Source organism: Microcebus murinus, chromosome 2 (genome assembly GCF_040939455.1).
Source record: "Microcebus murinus isolate Inina chromosome 2, M.murinus_Inina_mat1.0, whole genome shotgun sequence".
NCBI classification, from domain to species: Eukaryota; Metazoa; Chordata; class Mammalia; order Primates; family Cheirogaleidae; genus Microcebus; species Microcebus murinus.
Genome location: NC_134105.1, coordinates 59,780,439 through 59,806,846, shown reverse-complemented (window position 1 = coordinate 59,806,846; position 26,408 = coordinate 59,780,439). Strand labels below are relative to the sequence as shown.

Here is a 26,408-nt window from a genome sequence, read left to right as displayed (position 1 = left end):
ACTTACCCTACCAAAAGGTTGCTGTGAGGATCCAATGGAAAAAAGGGTAGGAAAGTCCTTTGAAATATCTAAAACCCTTATTATCAGGCAGGCAATATAAATGATAGTTTGATTTCTAATACATTGTCCTTAACAACTGTTATTAGCATTTTCCATAGGTTGGCACCACAATGGCCACTCTTTCAAAATGACTTGAAATGAATATTCTTAAATCTTCAGCAACATATAGACTATTTGACCCTATGTCATCAAAATAGAGCTTTATTTTTATTCCACCTTAATACAAACAAAATGTTTTCATTAAGGGAAAGTGAAGTAATTTTGGAATTTGTAGGCAAAATAATATTAATATTTGAGGCCTTAATCACTGATATACACTTTACCTTTCTTCCAATCTGCACTCCAGGAGTATCTGCTTCCACAATAAATCCAGTAAAGGCTTTACTAGCAGAAGCATTAGGATCTGGATCAGAACGTGCCAATAAAAAATACCTAATATAGATAAACATATGAAAATGGTGATAATGATATCAGCAAAAAATACACGGTGATTGTTATCTCAGTTGATTTTCCCAATAAACCCAATTATTATCACCCCTATTTTATAAGTGAGTAAATGAAGAATCAGACGGGTTTGAAAACTTTCTCAAGTCACATACCAAGTATATGAAAGAGCTAGTATTTCAACCCAGGTCTACTTCTTAACTAATCCAGTAATTGCCCCCCAGTCCCACCCTTTATCCGTGGGATTTCACTTTGTTTCAGTTACTCGCAGTACAGTACAGTAAGTTATTTTGAGAGAGAGAGAGAACACATTTATATAACTTTTATTATAGTATACTGTTATTGTTCTATTTATTAGTTATTGTTCATTTCTTACTGGGCCTCGTTTATAAATTAAACTTTATCATAGGTATGCATATATAGGAAAAAACGTATATAAAAAGTCCAGTACTATCTGAGGTTTCAGGCATACACTAAGGGTCTTGGAACATGTATACCCCCAGGATAAGGGGGGACTACCATATGGTATTTAACGTTTTTTTAATAGTATGAGTTGTAAGTAAAAAATCCTTGTATAAAGATAATGTAGTATAACAAGACAGTATGTGCATGTTGAAATTGGTACTTTTTCTTCCCCAAAACTAATTTTATTCTTTAAGGGACAAGCTATTTTTAAAAGGAGAGCAAACAAGGCTGCCTGTAAAAAGGAAGAATAAGAGACAGACTCCTAAGTTCTGACTCATATTCCCTTTATGCAGCAAAGTCAGTGTTTTTGGTATAACTGAGTTATTAAGAATATTTGCTGGTTTTTCCCTTTAGAAGGATTTTTCTCAGAAAGATTTGTAATGAAAAATAAGGAAAAAAAATGCAAAATATCCAAACATCATGTTCTATATACCTTGGTATAGGAATTTTTTTTTAAAGGTACATTCTTCCTTAAACAACAAATTTATTTTCTATGCTTAAAACCAATATATTATCATTCACTCTATAGTTTTATTTAATAATAGCCACAAAATAATAAAAATTGTTTTCTAGTTTCATATATTACCTGATTTGTCTTACTACATGAAGAGTTGTAATCAGTTCTTAAAATTAAGAAAACTTCTAATTGCATTGTTAGATTCCTCTCAACTTGTTAAATTTTAATAGTTTCTTCACTTTTTTATTACTTCCTGATATTATGATGAATTGCTTAAAAGTAATGGTATAGTACTCCATAACACTGAAAATATTTAGGATATTAATAAGGGATTGATAGATATATTTAAAATAAATCACTTCCTGGTTGGCTCATTCCCAAAAATGATGCTTTACTTGCTAGAAAACTGTATTGTATAGTACACAAATATATGGAATCATAATTTCTGCAGATGAAGAGAGATAGGCCATTTAGTATATTATTCAAACAAAAAGTTTGAATTATCAACAAAAAGTTCTTCTTTTTTTTTTTTTTTGAGACAGAGTCTCACTTTGTTGCCCAGGCTAGAGTGAGTGCCGTGGCATCAGCCTAGCTCACAGCAACCTCAAACTCCTGGGCTCAAGCAATCCTCCTGCCTCAGCCTCCCAAGCAGCTGGGATTACAGGCATGCACCACCATGCTCGGCCAACTTTTTCTATATATATTAGTTGGCCAATTAATTTCTTTTTATTTATAGTACAGACGGGGTCTTGCTCAGGTTAGTTTTGAACTCCTGAGCTCAAACGATCTGCCTGCCTCGGCCTCCCAGAGAGCTAGGATTACAGGCGTGAGCCACCGCTCCTGGCCAAAAAGTTTTTCTAATAAGTCTCTCTATATATACTTGTAGTGATGGATAAATATATTATTTCCTATGATAACTTAACAGCACTATTGTTGGAAAGCTTGTCCTTAATGTGAACTAAATTCTACATTTTTCTAACTTTCACCCATTAATTCTAAACTCGATTATTGAAGTAAACATAAAAGCCTGCTCTTCTTTATGTGTAATATTATTTCAGAAATTTCAGAATTCTTCCAAAACCTAATTTTTTTGCTTTTCACATGTTTTATAGGCTCTTCCTAATGTAAGACATATACCTGCTTCTAGATTTATTCTCCTTTTTCAATACATGCCTTAAAATGTGTTGCCCAGAACTATTACCGTTTTGATGCTATACTTCTATTAGGCGACAGGGTATAGAGATAATAAGCCAGGTAGATGGAGTGCTAGCCTTCCTAATCAGATTCAACCAAAACAGGTATTTCATTTTATTTTACAAATTAGACTTCTGAGAGTTAATTTGAAGAAATAGTTCAGGAGCCTAAAAATAATTTTTGAAAATCACTGAACTAATCTCTTATGAACCTGCCATAAATGATCCTTAATTATAGTGGTTTAAAAATAAAAGGAAGAAGAGAGGGAAGATTCTGATAAAATAATGAAGAAGAAATATACAGAGATGTTTTAAACAACATACCAGTTAGCTTTTCCTCCATTGGTTATCCACATCTTCTGACCATTAATAATATATTCATCTCCTTTCTTTTCTGCTTTGGTCTTTATACCAGCTACATCAGAGCCTGCTCCAGGTTCTGTTACACAATAGGCCTTGAATATGCATAAACATTAAAAAATTAAATATTAATTAATAAATTTTGAATGTTAGGAATCAGGATTGTGTTTTATTTTTTAAACTAGTATTTTAAATATTTTTAAAATACCTAAAATTAGGATGTTCTTAGAAAATCAAATAAAGCACTCAAATGTAAAAACATTTAATATATAAATTAAAATTAGGCATAGGATACCAATAAACTATATCAAAAATTAAAATGTTAGATAACTTCAACTAGGCTTGGTGGCTCAAGCTTGTAATCCCAGTGCCAAAGGAGGCCAAGGTGGGAGGATTGCTTGAGGCCAGGATTTCAAGACCAGCCTGGGCATCATAATAAGACCTCATCTTTATAATAAATAATTAAAAATAAAATACTATTTAAAAAATGTTAGATATCTTTGAACAAGTTCATTAAATTCAATTTCACATGTCCTCAGTCACACAAACATTTATTGAGAATCTACTATGTACCAAACTAGATTGGTAGATGAGGAAACCAGGATTGAATGACATTATGTCCTAGAGATTTAACCATGTAATTGTGGAGATAAATAACTATATTTTAATTATATGTCTAGGTGAGAAATCACACACAAGCGGCATAAGAAAGCAGAGGAGGCCGGGCGCGGTGGCTCACGCCTGTAATCCTAGCTCTCTGGGAGGCCGAGGCGGGCGGATTGCTCGAGGTCGGGAGTTCGAAACCAGCCTGAGCAAGAGCGAGACCCCGTCTCTACTATAAATAGAAAGAAACTAATTGGCCAACTAATATATATAGAAAAAATTAGCCGGGCATTGTGGCACATGCCTGTAGTCCCAGCTACTTGGGAGGCTGAGACAGAAGGATCGCTTGAGCCCAGGAGTTTGAGGTTGCTGTGAGCTAGGCTGACGCCACGGCACTCACTCTAGCCTAGGCAACAAAGCAAGACTCTGTCTCAAAAAAAAAAAAAAAAAAAGCAGAGGAGATGATACTTAAATTAAGTCTCAAAAAGGAAAAGGGATTCTTTAGGAGGACAGAAAAAGAGGACAAATGGTGTATTCCAGGCAGAAGTAATAGCACATGCAATGATGCCGAGATAAGAAGCAGGGTTACCCAGTGTTTATAATGCTGAAAAAGTATCAGAATTTCATAATATGTGAACTGTGTACATATAAAGGAATGGTAGGACATCATTCTGGAAACAAAGGAAGGAAATAGTTGACAAGAATCCTTTGTATCACACAAAGAATTTAAAATTTTATCTGGTAGAAAAAGGGGAGCCTCTTAAGGCTCTTAAACAGAGGAGTGACAAGACCTAAGCAGTAATGGATAAAGGGGGTGGTAGGAGGCAAGCATTAGGTAGTTCAAGTTAATTCAAGTTTATTGAGTTGCAGGTACTATGAATACTAATGATGCATGTTCCTTGCCCTTAAGGTATTATATTCCAAAGAAGAAAGAAATTTTAATAACTAATTTTAATTCAGAGGAGTAAGGGTATATAGGGACATTAGAAATGATTACCTAGACCTCTAGAGGGTTGGACAGAAAAGTAATGAGTAAAATTCTTTGGAAGAGAGAAGTCTTAAAGGACAAATAAGAAGTGAGGCAAACAGATCTAAGGCACAGATGAATGAAACAGCAGTTGTATGGGGGAAACTACCCCACATACCACATAGTACTAGCATGTAAAGAATGAAATTGCAAGGCACAAAATGAGGCTAAAGAGGCAGGCAGGGATGAGGTCATGGAAGCTAAAGTGCATGACATGCTAACGAAGTTATACTTTTAGGAATTCAACAAAAGTTTACTAAAGCTATTGTGTCATGGAATCTTTTTTTTTTTTTTTTTGAGACAGAGTCTCACTTTGTTGCCCAGGCTAGAGTGAGTGCCATGTCGTCAGCCTAGCTCACAGCAACCTCAAACTCCTGGACTCAAGCCATCCTGCTGCCTCAGCCTCCCAAGTAGCTGGGATTATAGGCATGCACCACCATGCCCGGCTAATTTTTTCTATATATATATTAGTTGGCCAATTAATTTGTTTCTATTTATAGTAGAAAAGGGGTCTCATTCTTGCTCAGGCTGGTTTCGAACTCCTGACCTCAAGCAATCCACCCGCCTCAGCCTCCCAGAGTGCTAGGATTATAGGCATGGACCACCGAGCCCAGCCTGTGCCATGGAATCTTTAAGGAACTAAGTAGATGGGTTTCAGGGGAATCTAGAACAACTTCAGGTGCAAAAATGAGGAATATATGCCTTTTTCTAAGGAAATCAGATTCTGAAATGGGTTCAAATTTAAAAATGTGTCAAGTACTGCTGCCATTGATGACATGGAACCACTCAATGTTTTTGTAAATGCAGGAGAATGACATGTTAGGATATGCATTTTGTTTTAATTATTTATTTTTGAAGAAGAGATGGGGTCTCCCTGTATTGGCCAGGTTGGAATGCAATGGCTGTGCACAGGTACAATCATAGCTTACTGTAGCCTCAAACTCCTGGCCTCAGGTAATCCTCCCATCTTAGCCTCCTGAGGAGCTGAAACTACAGGTATGTAATACCATGCCTTGCATTATATTAATAAGAAGGCAAAGTTTTTATAGCTTATGAAGTATATGGGCCTGTTTTTCCTATACAAAATGACTTATATTTGTATAGTTTACAAAGCAATTTTACATTTAGTCTATTTAATTTTATTTACATAAATAAATATTTTATTTATTGTTTTTTACTTTGACATTACATTCTAAAGGGGCTTGAGGTACTTTATATGTTTCAAAAGAATTCAGAGTAAAGAGAAAATAAATATAAAACCAGAAAGAAAAATATACAACAAAGTATATTATTCAGAGTTCTTCAGAGTTGCTGTCTTCTTATTTGATCATTTCTTAGTAATTAAACTTAATTTTCCTAACCCTCTTTTTCAGCAGAAGGATTTTTTTCATTGTAACTTATTCTTTTTTTTTTTTTTTGAGACAGAGTCTCGCTTTGTTGCCCAGGCTAGAGTGAGTGCCGTGGCGTCAGCCTAGCTCACAGCAACCTCAAACTCCTGGGCTCGAGCGATCCTTCTGCCTCAGCCTCCCGAGTAGCTGGGACTACAGGCATGCGCCACCATGCCCGGCTAATTTATATATATATATCAGTTGGCCAATTAATTTCTTTCTATTTATAGTAGAGACGGGGTCTCGCTCTTGCTCAGGCTGGTTTTGAACTCCTGACCTTGAGCAATCCGCCCGCCTCGGCCTCCCAAGAGCTAGGATTACAGGCGTGAGCCACCGCGCCCGGCCGTAACTTATTCTTTTATCACACTATATGGTATTATATAGTATTATATACAGCATTGTAGTTGTTCATGTGTTTCTCTCTTATGCTATATCAGAGTTTCTTGAGAGTAGGAATGGTACTTATTCCATTGGTATCATTAGTGCCTAATACTAAGTGTTTAATAAAATAAGAAGTGTCCCTAACATTGTTATCCTCACTATTCTAACTAGTTTGACTTATAATAGCTAAATGTTGCTATGCAAACTAGAAAGTCAAGCAAAATCAGCAACATTGTTTTATGCATATATACTACTTATTATGTATAATTTTATGTATTAGAAGTTAATAGCTTCTGGATAAGGATCTACAGGTCTACAAGATTGTTAATTCCTTGTGAGCAGGGGCCCAGTCTTACTATTTTATTCTTGGTCCTCCTGGCAAATTACTCAAATATTTGAATGAGTGTAGCAATCTACCTTTCTTTATTAGTGATGATACAACCACCTTATATTTGTATAGTTTACAAAGTGATTTTACATTTATTCTCCGTTTTTTATTTTTTTAATTTTGACCTTAAGATTCTAAAGGGGCTTGAAGTAGTTTATGTTTCGAAAGAATTCAGGGTGAGGAAAAAATAAATACAAAATTAGAAAGAAAACTAATATACTACAACACGTGTTGAAATTCAAATAATTACTAATGGTGGACTATAAAATTGGCTCTAGTCTTCCATAAGCAAAGTCTGGCATATAGCAGTTAGCTCAGAAATTGGGTAAATTAACAAATGAATGAAGAGCAGTGAAAAAGAAACAAAGTTTCCCTTGGTCATTAGGTATGAAAGAAATTTCTTTAATTTATTTTTGCAAAAGGGGAACTAAGTGAAGATATTCCTATAAAAACATAAGTTTCTTGTTTTATCTTTGTATAACCCTTTTGGATAACATACTCCTTGTTTTCAGAAGAGACTGAGGTTAAGTGACTATACAAGAGCACACTGCTATTATAATATATGGCTGAACCAAGACTTGAAGCCAGGTCTTGGAACCTTGAGTCCAATGTTGTTTCAGTGACATTCCAGCTATTTCCTAGCTCCATGGGAAATACATGGTTTTATGACAAGTGTTTTCACCATTAGGCTTTTTATTCGGACTTCTGAGTTCTAAGACTATGTTTGGATAAATGAGTTCTATCGTGTCCTGCCCATAACAAGCTTATTGACTTATTGACTAGTCTAATACTTGATTTTAGTTACAATATTGCCTATATTTATTCTGTATACTCAGGAAGAGTATATCTGACCACATGATCAGGTAAGTCTTATGCATACATAATAATAAATATATCTGTACCATAAAGTTAAATCCAAAAACATGTATAAATATTTTCTGTATCAGTTTTTACCATGACATTATTTTTAAAAGCAAAAACCTAAAGAGCTTAAATATTCAACAGTACAGAATAGTAAAATAATTTATGATACATCCGTCAATAACAAATTATGTAGTAATATAGCATTTAAAAAGAAGTAGGGCATAACAAAATACGATGTTAAGGATATAAAACTTTATGTAAAATACCCTAATTGTTAAAAATACACTTATACATTAAAAAATCTGACAGACTACAATAAGACAGTAATATCAGTTAACTTCGTATTTCAGGGATTATAGATGTTTTTGTTCTTTATACATTTCTAAATTTTCTACACTATTTTACAATTGGAAAGGTTATAAAATTTTATTTTTTTAAAAGTTTAAATGCAGTACAATCCAAAAAATATGTATTGGGATTTAATTAACTGAATTTCAGTGTAAATTAATCAAAATGTTATAATTAATATACCTATTTAGAATTTTAATTTTCACCCTTATATTTGAGTACATCTATTGCTTTTATGCAGGAAAAGGAAAATGTATAGTAAACCTTTAACTCAGAAGTTAACTTAAAGACTATAGTAAATATACTTTTAAATATACTGAAGCTATTAATAAAAAAACTGTCAAATATTTAACATTTGATTACTGTTAAAGACTCAAATATTTTAGAAATATTTATTTATAACTGATATAATTACAGATATTCTCATCAACATATTAAGGTAGGTTCTCTTAACCATCTCTATGCTTCTAATTTTTTAGCTTGCTTCTTTTCTTTTCTTTTCTTTTCTTTTCTTTTCTTTTCTTTTCTTTTCTTTTCTCTCTCTCTTTCTTCTGTCTCTCTCTCTCTCTCTCCCTCTCTCCCTTTCTTTTTTCTTTCTTTTTGAGACAGGGTCTTGCTCTGTCACCCACGCTAGAGTGTAGTGGCTTCATCATTGCTCACTGCAACCTCAAACTCCTGGGTTCAAGCAATTTTCCTGCCTCAGGCTCCTTAGTAGCAGCTGGGACTACAGGTGCTTGCCACCACGCCCAGTTAATTTTTCTATTTTTTGTAGAGACAGGGTGTTGCTCTTGCTCAGGCTGGTCCCACACTCCTGGCCTCAAGCACTCCTACCCCCTCAGCCTCCCAGAGTGCTAAGATTATAGCCACGTGCCACCGTGCCCTGCCCTATTTCTATTATTATACAGTTGGCCCTGTGCATCCAAGGGTTTTGCATCTGTGGATTTAACCAACCAATGGCAGATTGAAACTCACTGATAGGAAGAGTTGGCTGTATTAGGCCATTTTTTATAAAGGACTTTTGTAACTGCAGATTTTGGTATGGGAGTTGGGGGTGTCCTGGAACCAATCCCCCATGGAGGGGGATCCAATCCCCCATTGGCCCCTCTATATCCATAGAGGGTCAACTGAGTATGCCATGGAAGAACAATATATATGTTTCACACAGTTCTCAGACAATATTTAGTCTAAACTCTTATTTGTTGGGAAAAAAATTACAAATTACCCAGGAAATATGTATAAATGTCTTTATTGGGCAGTTTGCCTATCTGCCTGAAATAAATAAAAAACATTTATTTTCAAATATTAGTTTCTGCTATTTTCAGATGAATTCTCACAATAAGCTCAAAACTAATAATAATCTACTATATTTCAATATCATAGTCACACCATAGATTGACATCAGTTTGACTAATAAACAAGTAAAAATCCTTAGGTAAATAAGTTTTAAAACAGAACCTCAGTGTGTCTATCTATATCTATCTATATAAATACAGCTTTTAAAAAAATCCAATTTAAAAATTTGTTGAGTTCCTCTCTAAGGGATTTAAATAAAATATATAACTATTCTCCTAAACTCACTCATTCAACAAATAAGTTGATATCTCTTCAGTCACAGGTTCACATTAGTTTTTCACTAGTTCAAAACACTGCTAGTTCAAACACAAACTGTCCCCAACATTCAATATGAACTCCTAATGCAATCACTCAGTTCTGTAGAATGCACCATTAAGTCGATCTCTCTCACCTGAATATAAGTAAGGGGATTTTTATGACACTTTTTTGGCACCCTAGAGACATCACAAACAGATCTCTCTCCTGGAAATAAATGTTATGATTATGACACTTCTTGGTATCCCAGAAACATTGTATCTGTGATGCTAACTTTTGTCTCAATGCCATATAGCCCGATATTTACATAGAGATTGAAAAGGAGAAATAGCACCTTTGTTCCCCCTTAAATGTGAAATAAAGCAGCAGCTACACATACTCACACACATCAATGGCTCTTCAGTCAATCTCCCCAAGTACTTCTTTTGTTGTTGATCATTTCCAGCAATAATAACAGGCATTTGCTACCAAAGAAAATTGACATTAAAAACGCAAGTCATTTTTATTAGATATATAATACAGAGGTACTATAATTCAAAATAAAAGAAGAACTATTTTATACCCAAGAGCTAAGTACAAAGAACTTTAAGTTAGAGAACTAAAACCATAAGGAAATAGATCTGTTAATCTAAGTATTTTCATGAAATTAAGTTATATGTAGGACTTGTTGATAATATATGTGAAAATCTACCCATGGTACAATGCACAAATAAGGAATTAAATTTAGGAAACATGACATAGTATACAATCAGGCCTCCTAAGAAATTTCAGTACTGCCAGTGGTGGCAGTAAGCTATCCTGATCTTGCTCCTGAATGCTGGATTTAGGCCTTGCCCTTACCTAGGAATTGCCACTGAATCTGTGGCCAAAGTGTTCAGTTTCCTCACAAGGACATTTAAAATTCCAAGTATGGGCCATAGTGACAAAGCCTTGGAATCAGAACTCCAGACATCACTGCTAAATCTTCTGCTCCTTTTTAAGGAAAACTATTTCACAACCTAACCTAGTAGTAACTAACTCATTAACAGCTCAGGAAATTTATGTTCTAAGTAACTTACCCCCAAAGAATTTGCTTCAATAGCAGTCTGAACCCCGGTACATCCATAAGCCAATTCTTCAGTAATTAAACAAGCATCAAAAGTTCCAAGTTCAAGACCTCCTACAATATCAAAATGTTTTAAGAGCACGTTATAATATGTAGTGCATCTTGATAGAAATAAAGGTAAACTATTTCAATTATTTCTAATACAACCCAATTTGTTTTAAAAGCAAATTTGCAAAAATAACATGTGTAAGTGTTGAGACTGGCATAGTAACAAATTATACTTGTCTAAAATAGGTTTTAAAAATTTCAAAAAATTCTCTATTTGTTATTTGAGCCTACATTCCTGTTCCAACTTGATTTTGGAAAAACTCGATTCAACTCTGCTAAAACTGGATCTGAGGAAATGAGTGACATTTCACAAAAAGTCTCAATAAAATATAAAATAGAGGGTAGGATTAAAATACAACAAATTGGCTGGTTGCAGTGGCTCATGCCCGTAATCCTAGCACTCTGGGAGACTGAGGCGGGAAGACTGCTTGAGGTCAGTTCGAAACCAGCCTGAGCAAGAACGAGACCCCCGTCTCTACTATAAATAGAAAGAAATTAATTGGCCAACTAATATATAGAGAAAAAATTAGCCAGGCATGGTGGTGCATGCCTGTAGTCCCAGCTACTTGGGAGGCTGAGGCAGCAGGATTGCTTGAGCCCAGGAGTTTGAGGTTGCTGTGAGCTAGGCTGAAGACACGGCACTCACTCTAGCCTGGGCAACAAAGCAAGACGCTGTCTCAAAAAAAAAAAAAAGAAAAATACAAGAAATTGACCAACTCTAGAGAGAAGTTATCAAAGTTTAAAATCAAGTTAAGGTTGAAACCAGTTAGAAGAAGGAAAAATGTAAGTGTAGAGTATAGTGTTTCTAAAAACAGGCAAATACTGTAGCCTGACAAGAGAGATAAAACTAGAAAGCCATTTAATGGCAACAAATATTTGAAAAAATGACCACGTGGAATTTCACAATTTTACTTGTTCATATGCATTCTAGGATTAAAAATGTGAAGAAAGCTTACCACAACTCTCTGGAATGTGTGTATTCATTAAACCAAGTTCCCAAGCTCTTTTAATTAGGGGGACAGGATACTAAAAGAAAAAGGAAAAACCCAGTTATATTTAAAATATAGATGGTTTGATTACATAATCTTTTTTTAAAAAGTAAAAGTCTTTTCTCTCTTTAAAATATATATACCTACTTCACCAGTTTTATCATATTCTGCAGCAACCGGTATTATTTCCTCTCTGGCAAATTTACGAGCAGTAGCTTGAAATTCTTTCTGTTGTTCAGTTAACTCTAAGGGAAAGTTATTTAGAAAATATTAAAATAGGACAATGAGTTGAAGAAAAAAGTGCTATGCAGTAATATGTGGAAGTATACATTAATAATGGGGACTTTAATTCTTGATCATCCAGTCCCAGGATTTCGAACTTCATCTAACAGTACCAAAACTGCAGTTCAGATATATTATGGATAAAACAAGCTTTAGCTTATTAGCAGGCACCTAGCATTATGTGTCTAATAAGTTTTTTAAGTAGTATTTGTTGCATTAAATTTTTTAAGTTGAAGACTATTCATATATATCAGTCAAAGACTACAATGCATTTTCTGACTAATCAAGGTTTTACTATAAAATATGAATAAATCTATGTCAATAGAAATGTTGAAAGAAGATTTTTAGCTTTTACAAATGAGTAGTAGATTTAAACTTGTATAGCTCGAGTTTTTCTTTTTCAGTTGGTAAGGTAAAAAGTATTTTTTAAAACTTATTACTAGTTCTTAAGCTGATTTATCAAATATTTACAAACACCGAGGTGAAACTAATATATAAGCCATGTCCCTAATCTCAAGAATCTATCTAAGGAGGTGAGACACACTCGGTGACCATAAAGCAATAAAACTTCGAGGTGTCATATATCATGGTCATAATTTAAACTTTACTTGTCCTTTAAACTCAGACCAATTTATAAATTAGCACAAAGCAACTGGTAAAAGTAGTTTCTTCAAAGATAATAACTACATAAAACCCTGCTGTAATGCTATTAATTGGTGTCTAAACAATTCATTTACATAAAATAAGGGTTGGCTGTTACAAAATTAGTGACATGAATATGGTGGCTTGCAGAAGACAGGAGCTGATCACTAATTGCATTTTTTCAAATCCATGCTGTTCTAGTATTTTAATGTAGTTGCATCCAACATCAAAGAATATGGGCTGAGCACAGTAGCTCATGTCTGTAATTCCAGCTACTTGGGAAGCTGAGGTGGGAGGACTGCTTGAGGAGATTGAGGCTGCAGTGAGCTATGACTGCACCATTACACTCCAGCCTGGGTGACACAGTGTGATCCCCATCTTAAAAAAAAAATAGGTAAAATTTAAAAAAGGTATAGGCTATTTCAGGCAAGAAGAATGAGAGCAAAAGCACAGAGATAAGAATGTGCAAGAACATGTAAGACTATAATAATCATTTGTACAGGGAAACGACAGCCCTGTGATCTTACAACAAATTAGCAGAAGTATACTTAGAGTTTCAGTCCAGTGTTTTTACATCACAACTTTACTTCTAAAATTGGGGCCAGTCCATATAAACGTTGTGGTGGATAAAGGGAAGACACAGATCTATTATGTCATTATTTATTGAGAAATTATATTGATCTAATCAGTATGTGCTAGGGACATTACATACAGCATATAATTTCATCTTTAAAGAAATCTTGTTATAGATATTATCCTCATTTTATAAAGAACCAGATTGCAACTGGTCATAGGTGTAATCTAATCCTTATTCCTTTGAGTTTTATAATCTCCCTGTCAAACACTTATTATCTAATCTCATCCTCTGTCACTCAACAAACCACAATTTTTCCTGCTAGTCTCTTACTACTGAGTATGAGTTTGCCTGTGACAAGCTAAAACTAGATACCAAATCAATACTAGTATCTGAGAGAGTAAGAAGATCCACTGTCCCTAATTGCTATCCTCACACTGCTTGGAATTTTTCATTTAATTCTGGTAAAAAACAAAATCAAAACAACAGTTAAAAAAATAAAACAAAAACCAAAAATGGTAACTCTAGAGAGTTTTGAGATTGTCATTTGTACTTGGGTGTGAGTTAATTATCTCAGCTGTCTTTTAAATATTTTCTCAGATCAGGTGAACTGAATAAACAGGTTTTTAACTAGAGGACAGGTAAAAATTTTGAAGCAAGAAGCACTTTAGGAGGCAAGAATACCAAAGATAGAGATTGTTATTTTTATTTTTTTCCAGGGGTTTTCATTTTATAGAGTAAAGAGGAAGAAAATCTTATTTCTTCTCCCTCCACTATCACATGGCTCCCTAGTCCCAGGATTGAGAACTTCATCTAACAGTACCAAAACTGCAGTTCAGATATATTATGGATAAAACTATTAGCAGGCACCTAGCATTGTGTGTCTAATAAGTGTTTTAAGTAGTATTTGTTGCATTAAATTTTTTAAGTTGAAGACTATTCATATATATCAGTAAATTATCATTTATTTTGGGCTACACACTTAGGAAGGGAAGGAAAATAAATGTATGTATGCTGCTAACAAAGATCTAATGTATAGGGTAATATGCTGAAGAAGAAAACAAGACCAGGAAAATGGGCATGACTAACCATCTGTGGATGGTGACTGGTTCTACTCATTGACAGACATTATTAAGTTTGTTTACAAATATATTCCAAACAAATACATATAGAGAGCTTCATATGTACAACAAATGTAAATTTAAAGTCAAAAGACACAACGTAACACATACCAAAACTAAATCCTAATCCTGGCTGACGCTTTGGGGCAGCTTTTGTATGTTGTGATCTCCAGCCAAAACAAGAAATACTTCTCAGGACCTGTAAAGAACACTTTTATTAAAATAAATTTGATAAATTAAACATTAGTCAAATAAATGGATACTAACAATTATAAGTGAACACAACAACTTGTTTGACCATATTCAAGAGCATAGTTTTTCAAGTCATCATTACTTGAATGCCTTCAAATATAATTTAACTTAAATAAGTCAATTACCAGTTATTTAATCACCTATGATAGATGAGAATTTTTTTTTTAAAAAAGTAATGACATTAAATCAGTGGTATTTTGCACTGCTGAAGTAGAGATTTCCAAGACAAACAGCCAGGGGTACAAGACACTTAGGCCCATTATTTTGGAAATCTCACCTACAAGCTGCTCGGGCATTGATGATTGGAGAGCCAGGGTGGAGGTAACAATAGGATGTAATTGTATGTTTTTAAGAGTAGCCCAATCCACCAACTTTGATACCTTTCCCTGTGGGTCTCCCACATGTGCCCCTGGGAACCTTCCCCTTAGAGATCCTATTTTCTAAGGTACCTCACTTAATCTAACAAAACAAACTGGCATAAAACCATATTCTACATTTTCTGCTGTTGTCTATAAGCATTCTTACAATGCAAACTATGGCAGTCACTATTTTTGTAAATAAAATTTTACTGGAACACAGCCACACTATAATATTTCTGCTTTCACAACAGATCTTAGTTGCCGCAGAGACTATAATGGTCCACAAAGCCAAACTATGTACTATTTATCCCTTTAAAAAAAATTTGCCAACCCTGTTCTAAACTACTAAAATATACCTGTCTTAATATCTGAAATATACTCACATTTCTTCAAAAGGATATATAAAAACAGTATCATCAGAACATATTGTTGTTCTTTTGCAACCCATTTTTATATTCATGACATTTTAAAGGACACAAAAGTAACCACTTGCATTTACTGAAGTTACCAAACTGGAAACCACAGTGCTGCTCCCAAGTAAAGTTTGAGGACAGCTAAAAGTACACAGTTTACACTTTAAAGAATTTTTATGGAACTATCTCAAGGCAATTTTAATAAGCTTAGATACTAATAAAAATGAGAAGCTGAATATACTAAAGCTTCTAGAACCTAACTTATGTTTTTCAAAATCTGTAAAAACACTACTTTGTAGCTGACAATTTCGACTTATAAAGAGATTTACCTACATTTAAGGTGACAACATAATTAGAGTGTTAAATATTGTAATTTAAATAGCCCTCTCAAAACAACTCATACTACAATTTTGAAAAGACAATTACAGAGTATGCAAACTCACATTTTCTTTAATTAATTTTCATTAATTTTATTTTAGAAGTGAAACATGGTTTCTCTGGTCCTCATTTTCCAGTTGTCATAGACCAAACCTATTTTTTTTTTGAGACATTCTCACTCTTTTTCTGGGCTAAAGTGCTGTTATCAGCCTAGCTCACAGCAACCTCAAACTCCTGGGCTGAAGTGATCCTCCTGCCTCAGCCCCTGGAGTAGCTGGGACTACAGCCATGCACTACCATGGCTGGTTAATTTATATATATGTATTTTTAGTTGTCCAGCTAATTTCTTTCTATTTTTTTAGTAGAGACAGGGCCTCGCTCTTGCTCAGGCTGATCTCAAACTTCTGAGCTCAAATGATCAGCCCGCCTCAGCCTCCCAGAGGGTGAGCCACCATGCCCCGCCAAACCTGTTCTTGCTTACAGTCATGTTATTCACTGAATCCCAGGTCAAGCCTAGGATTAAAGCACTATTTTTATTCCTATTTTGCAAATGAAGAAACTGAGGCTCAGAAAGGTCAAGTAAAATTAGCCAAGGTCACTCTGCTCTTAGTGCAACCAGGAAATCTAACATTTACTATCACAAGTCCATGCTATCAAACCACCTAGCTATATTGCTCTTTCAATTTAGTCTCTTTGGTTTCCACAACAAAGATACTCCACAAAAATCAGACCAAAAAATGTGACTCTATTAAATCAGAACTCACAAAACTGGTAAAATAATCTGCTGAAAGACTTTAAATAGGGAATTATTTCGTGGGTTTAAAATAATTTAAAAATAGTTTACCTATGATTTCAGGAAAACATGTTATATAAAACAAAGTACACTGTTCACTGCTACAGCCAAGGAACAATGCCCATCAACCTGTTAATTACGTAATAATGTTAGCCATTTAATTAGAGAGGTGGCTTAGAAATGAATACAGAAAGCACAGGATTTGGAGTTAGAAACGTTGAATTCAGTCTAGGTTCTGCAACTACTTTTGTGACCTAGGACAGGTTACAAACTTCTTATAGCTACTATTCAAAACTGGAAAATGGGGCTAATTTCAATGGGTATTTGGGGGTGATTAAAATAATGTTTTGAAAGCCTAATGCTATCCACATATTGGTATTATTACTTTAGGCTCTCTGCCCAGAACAATGGAATTCCAAATAGCCAAAAGACAGCAAATTTAATCAAGCATCAGCATCAGTTCTGCAACAGTAGCGCACTACAATTAAACACTTTTGCGAATTTCTTAGAAATATGAGTCGTCGTTTATGGGAGTGTAAAAGGAGAGATAAAGGGATATAAATTTTATGAATCAGCGTTTTCTAGATCCTTCCTTGGGGAGATTCAGAAAACTCTTGTCTTTTCTCATGGGGTCAGCGTTAAAATTTTTTAATTGTTAAATTCCCCAATTTTGCATTCAGCGCCCATTAACTTGTATAGCAACAGTAACAAAGGGCAGCAATCCATTACAATGATCCTAAATTCTAAAACTGCAGTGTTTTGGCCAAAGACATAACTATAATTCAATTTTAAGTGACCAGTAAATGGCAGTCGTATGTGAACATTCAAGAATATTTAGATACCAAAATGCACCTAGCGACAAAAATACTTAGAATCTGTAAGATACTAGAATATATAGACAAGCTTCATGGAAAGTTCTGAAGTAGGCTTTTCTTGTTCTCTTTAATCGTACGCGCAAGGAAGCGATCTCCTCCATATTACAAAGCCAAAGACATATTAAACATATCAAGTATCCCAAGGAGCTGCTGCTGTTTTTTCCTTTTTCTGGTGGTTCTGAGACACCTATTCAGAGACAGATTTACTTCGGGAGAGTGGGATTCCTGGAGGAAATATTTGGAGAGTTTCCGGGCCAGAGAAAGAAAAAGGATATTCTGACCGCAGGACGCTGCCCCTACACGGGTCCCGTGGCGAGGAGGGCGGTAGGAGCGAAAGCAAGGAGAGTGTCTGAAGTCCCAGACGGCGTCCAGGAGAGCAGAAAGGAGGGCTCTGGCGCCCCGAGGCAGGCTCCTTCCTCAGCACAGCTTCCTCCCCTCCGGGATGCACCCGTTTCGGCCCATGCCCCCCTGCCCAAAGAACGCAACCTCCGTGCCCCCTCCCCACCGCAGTCCTGGTCTCCTCTCACCCCGCAGCTCCGCCTCAGCCCCGCTGCCATGCTGGCTCCCGACGCGGCCACTGGGACTCTGAAGCCCTGCAGAGCGCGTAGGCCAGCAGCCTCCGCCCGCCGGGCGCACCAGGGCGGGGCCCGGAGGCGGGGGCGGGGCCCGGAGGAGGGGCGGGGCAGCCGAGGGCGAGGGAGGATGGGAGGGGGTCCCGTGCGGCTCATCCTGACGTGCGCTCCCTGACGCCAGCCTGCGGCGTGTTGGCGTCCTTGGGAAAGGTTTCGCCCCGCTGCCGGAAGGTTCCGGGAAAAGCTTGTTTGCCTTCTGGTCCTCTGAGTTCAAACTCCGCCCGGTCTCCGGGAGACGCGGAGGCTGAGAGCGGTGCTGAGAGGCGGAGAGGAAGCCCGGGGGAGCGCATCGCTCCGCGGGCGCTGGGGGCGGGGGGTGGCGCGGAGCAGGACGGGAATCTGGACAGAAGGGTGCGGGGGCCAGGGGGAGGAACGACCTCTGCGGTCGGCCTTGACCTTTACCCGGGAAATGAGTGAAACCCAAATCCTTTCAACTTTGAGGACTCGAAGTATATTTTCCTCTCAAACGGTGGCCCTAAAGCGGAACGTTGTTTGGGTTTTGTAAAATTCAAACGGGATTTAATAGCTTAGGTAAATTCGGCCTTTCAGAATATTTCCTAGGCGATTGGCTGCTGCCAAGTGCGCGGATGTGGAGAGTGTTTTTGGAATTGCGGGTGCAGGATGAGCCTGTCTGAAGCTACTGGCTCAGGGAATGGATGTTGGGAGTGAGTGTCTGCCTGATGTTCTACTTGAAGTCTCTCTTTTAATTAGACCCTGAGATCTGAGATGGTGGCTGGGTTGTTATAAAGCCGGGGAGTTTGAAAAGCTGTCCAGGTTTAGATACCTCGAGGTAAGACCTAATGAAAACCCAAAGGCAGACGTATAAAGGTTTCCCATGTTTCTCAGGACTTTTTCTCTTTCATTGCTGCTATCCTCGTTTAGGTCTTGGTCACCTCACCCCTAAATCTTGGTACAAACTTAACATTTTCTTTTGCCTAATAAGGCCACCCATAAGCTGATTCTAATTGAGCTGTTTACTTTCTATATCTTACTGTACTCCCCTACTTTGTCCACAGAATTTATAGTGGATTGTTCCAGACTGGGTACAAAGCAGAAAGTTAAGTGCTAAGTTCAAAGTTGAAAGTACCAGGGAAATTTTGAAAAGGGAGAAAAAGCTGAGTTTATTCTGAGATAGGCAAGAAAGCCTTCAGAGAGATAAGTAAAACACAAAATGGACTCCTAAAGATGGGTAGGAATTGACTGCGCATGTCTTTATTCCAGTTTCTTATACTGAACATTTTAAACAAAAAATGAACAAAAAGTACACCATCACCTGTACACCTATCACCTAGATTCAAACATTTTTTCTGTATTTGTTTTATTTATATATTTGTGTGTGTACGCATATGTATGTGCGTGTTGTTTTTGTCAGACTGGTAAGTTGTAGACTTACACTAGAGACACTAACAGAGGTACAGGTCTGAAAAAGGGCAAGGAAATGTTTTACAAGTTGTCTCTTTAAAACCTCCACCCTTGCCTGGCATGGTGACTCACATCTGTAATCCTAGCACTCGGGGAGGCCGAGGCAGGAGAATTGCTCAAGCTCAGTAGTTTGAAACCAGCCTGAGCAAGAGCGATACCGGTCTCTACTAAAAGTAGAAAGAAATTAATTGGCCAACCAAAAATTTATAGAAAAAATTAGTCGGGCATGGTAGCGCATGCCTGTAGTCCTAGCTACTTGGGAGGCTGAGGCAGTAGGATTCCTGGAGCCAGAGTTTGAGGTTGCTGTCAGCCAGGCTGATGCCACGACACTCTAGCCCGGGCAACAGGCTCTGTCTCAAAAAAAAAAAAAAAAAAAAAAATGTTTTCTAGTATCTTAAACCACAGAATTATTCAGACAAAGGTCAAATTGTTTGGACGGGATGATGAGATCATAAGGTCCAAGAAAACCTCCAATTGTATAACACCCTAAAGGCACAACATGTGACCCTGGTCACGTAGACCTAAGTCCAACTGCCGAAACCTCTCCCCTTTTAAAAAGCCTTGTATTTCTACCTGAAGATAGGATAGGTAGTCTTTTGAGACTCTAGTCTACTATCCTCCTCATTTGCTGGCAAATTAATAAACAGCTCTTTCTTTTTCCTCAAAGCACTTGTCCTCATTCTTTGTTTTCACTGATTCAGCCATGGTGACAAGTACTGAACTTTTGGTAGCAACAATTCTCCTCTGAATACTTTAGCTGTGTATATTCTGTAAGGACATTGTTCCACATAACCAGAAAAACTATCACACCTATGAAAATGAACAGTTATTCTCTACTATCATTTAATATTCAGTCAATATGTAGATTTCTCCAGTTGTCTCCAAAATGCCTGTTTTGTTTGCCTATGTAGTTTGTTTTTGAACCAGGATCCTATGAATGATTTCCCATTGCAGTTGAGTTTTAACTCTCTTTAATCTAAAATTTTTTAATCTAATTCATTTTCTCCAACAATACTGATTTTTTTTTTTAAGAGACTAAGGCAGTTGTCCTGAAGAATGACTTAATTCTGGGATGCCTGATCGTGCTATAAATTGCAGTTGCTAGAGGTTTGAGGAGTTCAGACTAAATATATATGGCAAGGATACTTCATAGGTCATGCTATATAATTTATATTGTATGACATTAGTGGTATTTAATGTCAGGTTATTCCACTGTTAGTGATAAGTTTGATTATTTGATTAAGATGGTGACAGACTTTTTTCTTATAGTAAAAGTGTATTTTTCCCTTTGCAATTATGAACTAATCTATAGGGTAATATTTAGTATTACGCCAAACAATCTTTTACCTAGATTTTGCCTACTGATAGAAATGGAATCCTCTATCAACAAATACCTTTTTATTAATTGGGTAGTGTTCTACAAAACTTTTTACATTTTTAGGTGAAATAATTCAAACATCTCTCCAGTGTTTCTTCTGCCTAACCCATGGGAATATGATATAAATGACATCTTTAGTTCTTTAGGTTAGTGATTCTTAACAGGAGTCCCTGAGTAAACTTCAGGAGGGCCTGAGAATCCTTTGGAGTTAAAATGCAAAATTTTATATGTATGTATATATTCCTGAGAAGATCCTCACATAGGTAGGAAAGTAAGAGTATAGGTTCATATACCCATAGTCTGGTAGATGTGATAGACGTAGTAGTTGGAGGTTTTCTTCTGTCACTATTTCTCAATGAAATAGGAAATAAGGTTATTAGCAGGGAGTAAGGAAATGTTGGATATTTGAGAAAAGAGTGTAAAATTATTATGTAAATATAGACTCCTATTTCCTTATACTTTGGAAGTGAGGGGTGAGGGACAACACAGAGGTGGTAGGTTCAATGCATTGGCATGCCTAATGAGTTTGAAAAGCTAATAGAACAGGAATATTGGAGAGAATGAGCTAAAAAGAAAGAGGGCAGTGGTCAGGTGGAGGAGGTATAGTTATAGTAAAGACAAGGTCAGGGGTATCATCATGGAGTGAGTAGTTGAAGTAGAGAACAGGATTATTATAGGATAGGAAGTCAGAAATTTGAGAGCCCAGGTTATTGGAAGGATCATCTTTGCGAATATTGAGATTATTAAGAATTATGACAGTAGTTTGAGGGAAAATGACTTTTAGCCAAGTGTAAAACTCTTGGTAATCTCCATATTTTTTTTCCTCTTAGATAAATGGAAAAAATGATGATAGATTTGTAATGATAAATCTAATAAGTTTGGTGCAAAATAACAGCATTAACCTTTTTGGTACCTGGTTTTCTTCTTTTCCATTCCTTTTTAAAATACTCTTTTTCTGTCTTCTCTTGCGATAGTAATAGAACTGGCCGTACTACATTACATTATATTATTATGAAACATTATTTCATAGGAAAGGAATTTATTATTTATATCCCCACCAAGCCTGTGATGTTACTTAAGCCTTTGTCAGCCTTGCCAATGAAGTGCAGTTTCACATTCAGTGACATTTCTGTTTGTAGAGCAAAGGTTATACCCAAAAATTAATCCCACTTTAAGCACTAGATGTAGCTATTTGGCTTAGATCCCAAGAACTAATCCTTAGTGAGATTTTCTCAAAGACTTTTCTCTTACAAGTGAACGATTAATCTGTATATTCATTTTTAGATGGGCCTCATGAGGTATGATCACCTTGGAACCACACATGGACTTAACTTCATAGGCTCAGAAATTTGAAATATCAATTTTTTCAAATAAGGTCAGAGAGTAAACTCAGATTCTAGTTTGGACCACAATAGGTGAAGGAAGTGAGATTCATCAAAGGGTAAAACAAGCTTTACTGTCCAGTGTACATTCCTCAAGCCAGAACACAGAGAGAAACAAGTTAGGGGCAAAAGTAGGATTTCCTGGGTCCTGGGAACCAATGGAAGGATAAAGAGAATTCATATATGTTTAGATTAGACACATCATGCTTAATGAATGCTACCTTCACATGCAAAGGTCCTTCAATAGAGTATAATCCAGAGCCAGAATGAGAGAACTATACCTGGAGAGATTTTAAAAGAAACAAAAAATATTTCAGACCAAGCAGCAATACTAATGGAATTCTTATGTAGGCCAGAAGTCAGAGTAACATAATCATATAAGAGGCCCACACACTATTCATGCCCCAATTTCAGCATGAAGTTAGTCTACTAGAAATGTCAAGCACTGGTTGCTGTCCTCACATCTGCTTCTATGGGAATTTGCCCTGCCTAGAGTCTGTGCTCCCAAAGCAGCTTTGTGTCCTGAAGTATGTATGAACTTGCTACTTCTTGCCTACAGCTGTTTGTGTCAAGGGATGGGTAGTCTGACCTAAGGAAAGTTGTTTCATGAGCTAGTCAGCATTTTTACCAATGGCTTGGCACACACACAAAAAATGAATTTAGCCAATCAGATGGCCTGTCTTGGGAATTTGAGTAAAAGAAGCAGAGACATTGGCGATGGGCAACTGAAAGCCCACCAATAGAGAGTTTGTGATAGTTATGTGCAAGCTAAAGTTATAGAGGAACAGAAGCTGTGAGCACTGGAAGCCAATGGTTAGAAGAGAGGAAAATCAGTAGAGAAAAACAGAATTACCAGGAGAGAGAGAGGAAAATAAAAACTTTACATCTTCAAATAGACATGATTACATTGTTTCTTAGACCTGCCTTCCAGTTGCCACTTTGTCCTTAAAGTCTCGTAAGAGTCCAGTTGTATCTTTATAGTAAAACCTCTTGAAATAGCTTGAGCAGATCTTTTGTTCCTTGCAAGCAAAAGAAACAAGAAACCATTTACCTTTTTCTAGGGAGCTGTGGTAATCAAGCTACATTGTGCCTAGTTATAAAGATTATGTGCTCTATAAACTCATCTGTTTCTATCCTTTTTGACTTTTATTTAACAACTGTAGTAAGGTATAATTGATGTACAATTAACTCCACATATTTAAAGAGTACAATTTGATGAGTTTTGGCACATGTATACATCTGTGAAACTATTACCACAACCAGATAACAAGCATTTCCATCACCCCGGACTTTCCTCATGCCCCTTTGTTATCCTTCCTTCCATTCCTGTTCCCAGGCATCCACTAATCTGCTTCTGTCACTATAGATAAATTTGCATTTTCTAGAATTTTATATAAATGTAATCATGCAGTATGTACCTTTTCTGGCTAACTTACCATATTCGAGATTCATCCGTCCATGTTTATATAATTTGCAATTTGTTTCTTTTAATTTGTTTAAAAGAAACAAATTAATCTGTTTCTTTTTTGCTGGGTAGTATTTCATTGGATATACCATGATTTGTTGATGGATATTTGGTTTATTTCCAGTTTGAGACTATTACAAATAAAGCTGTGGTAAGCATTTGTATACATGAACAAGATATTAATGCAGTATTAGGTCATTAAATATGAAATGTCTAATTTCAAATCAAAAGTTTATTGTATCTCAAATAAGAAGCAGTACAATTAATCAAAGTGTGCTTAAACTATCAACACAATTTTGCCATCTTAATGGTGGCTTGTTTATGACAGCAGCAAAGAAGCCTAGCGAGAAGTTGTGATGAATATGAAAGGTGTTTTCCACAGCATGGTGAGAATCAAATATTTTTCCTTATAATAAGTGGTCCAAAGCCTGGAAAAAAATGGTCGTCAGTTGGTGCAAGGTCTGGTGAATATGGTGGATGACAGAAAGTTTTCAAGTCCAGCTCCTATAGTTTGAGAAATATTGTTTGTGCAACATGTGGTCGAGCATCGTCTTGCAAGAGGATTGGCCTGTCTCTGTTTATTAATCTTGGCTGCTTAATCTCAAGCATCTTCATCATTGTTCAATTGGTTGTAATAGACCTCCTCTGTAATTGATTGACTAGGTTTCACGAAGCTGTAGTGGATAATAATGAACACTGGACCACCAAATAAACACCATTAGCTTTTTTGGATGAATATTCGGTTTTGGACTGTGTTTTGGGACTTCATCTTTATCCAACCATTGTGCTGAATGCTTGTGATTGTCAAAAAAAATCCATTTTTCATCACACATCACAATATGGTGTAGAAATGGTTCACCTTTATGTTGTGACAGCAAAGAAAGGCAAGTTTCGAGACAGTTCCTCTGCTGATGCTCGTTTAATTCGTGAAGAACCTATCAATCCAGCTTCTTTACCTTGCCAATTGTTTCAAATGGTCCAGTATTGTTGGAATGATAATGTCAAACCTTGCTGCTAATTCATGCGTGGGCTGAGATGGATTCACTTCCACACAGCTTTCAGCTCATTATTATCCACCTTGGTCGTCCAAGTGGCTCATTTTCAAAATTAAAATCACCAGAACAGAGCTCAAACCAACGATGTACTGTGCTGTGCGTTCGTTAGCCACAGCCTTCCCAAACACTTCATTGATATGTTGAGCTGTCTGTGCTGCATTGGTTCCATAATGGAACTCATATTTGAAAATAACACGAACTTTTGACTTATCCATGCTTTCACAAAAATTGCTCTAAAAAAATTTGAAAGATAATCACAAGCCAAACTGTGTGCTTGAAAGAATGAGGATGTACCTTCACAATAAAAATAAAACAAGAAGTGTCAAAGTGAAATGTCAGAGATATCAACTGTCTAACTTAGTACTTGAGGAAATTAGACATTTTATACTTAATAATCTAATAGAAAACAACCGATGGAATCAACAAAATCAGAAGTTGACTTTTAGAAAAAAACCTAATAATAGACATGTCTCTTACAAGACTGATAAAGAAAGTGTTTAAAGAATTTTAGCACTTCCAAGAAGAGTAACTACAGATTTAGAGGAGATTTTTTAAAAAATCACAAAAGAATGCTATGAAAAGTTATCCCATAAATTTAGAAACAGACAAAACATACTTTTTTAGAACTGCATAGAAACCACCAAAATTACATCAAGAAGAAAGGAAAATCCTGAATAAACTATTAACTATCCTTCCACTAGCCCACCTCAAAGATTCAAGCTCCAGATAGTTTAATAATTCTTAGCGATGAGAATATTTTAAAGCAGGATCTGTCTGAAGTAAGATTTTAGTATTCCTCACATGGGTCTAGTTATTGTGTTTTCCTAAATGTATTATATGTTTTTCAATATATAATGTTTTTCAATATTATGTGTTTTCCAATTATTCATTTAAATAGATTTCCTGATATTTGAAATCTCAATATTTGCTGTTTATCTGATGTTATATTCATTATGAGGATCTGGGATCCAAAGTGATACCAACAGCTTGCTGAGAAGGGAATCCAGACAAGGTCAGCTGGTTGCAGGTGGAATATTGCCTTTAGTTTGGAATATAAGACCTATAGAGCCACAGCTTAGCTGGGTTGTTACAGAACTCTAACTCTTTTTAAGGGGTTACTTAGAGAGTGAATTTAATGCAGCTGATAGGACAATTCTAAAAGAAGTTAGAGTCTTGAACTGGGAGAATCAGTTTATTCTTATGAGAAAGCTATGTATATTTGGTTGTAAGAGGAATAGAGTCATGGACTGGAAGCAGGAAAGTCTCATTCAACCTAAAACTCTGATATTAAAAGGTCATAAGTGGTTGAGTTATTGGTATGGCAAAATCATAGTGCAACAAGAACCCATTAGGATCTAAAATTAACAAACGCAACTTTAGCATATGCTAGATATCTAAGAACGAGGAAGAGAATGGGACAGGCACTATGGCAAATTGCTTCAATAGGTTTGAACTGACTTATTTTCAAAATTAGATCAGTTCATCTGATTATAAGTACCAGCTAATTATTAATATTAAAAATCTTACAGATAAAGTTGAGTATAAAGAAGAAAATAAGAAATAATGTATGTTAATATTTTGGTATATGGTTTTTATACTTTGCACATACAACATGGACATATTCATAATTTTATTTTTCTAAACTTGGATTTATTAC

The 26,408-nt window shown here is 36.0% G+C and overlaps 1 protein-coding gene across 2 annotated transcripts in view; it reads right to left on the bottom strand.

Annotated features, from left to right (window-relative positions):
• ACADM (acyl-CoA dehydrogenase medium chain) overlaps positions 1–26,408 on the bottom strand; it is a 277,105-nt gene that overhangs the window by 10,234 nt on the left and 240,463 nt on the right. Inside the window, exons 2-9 of one of the 2 annotated variants that reach the window (XM_012787789.3) lie at positions 17,945–18,053; positions 14,459–14,546; positions 11,876–11,973; positions 11,696–11,765; positions 10,645–10,745; positions 9,970–10,050; positions 2,944–3,074; positions 384–492 (exon numbers count right to left, since the gene is read on the bottom strand). In XM_012787789.3, coding sequence (XP_012643243.1) covers positions 384–492; positions 2,944–3,074; positions 9,970–10,050; positions 10,645–10,745; positions 11,696–11,765; positions 11,876–11,973; positions 14,459–14,546; positions 17,945–17,974 — 708 coding nt within the window. In that variant the 5' untranslated portion in view covers positions 17,975–18,053. Of the gene's footprint in view, positions 1–383; positions 493–2,943; positions 3,075–9,969; positions 10,051–10,644; positions 10,746–11,695; positions 11,766–11,875; positions 11,974–14,458; positions 14,547–17,944; positions 18,054–26,408 lie in introns of those variants that run through there. The other variant, XM_075999408.1, reaches the window with a different exon arrangement.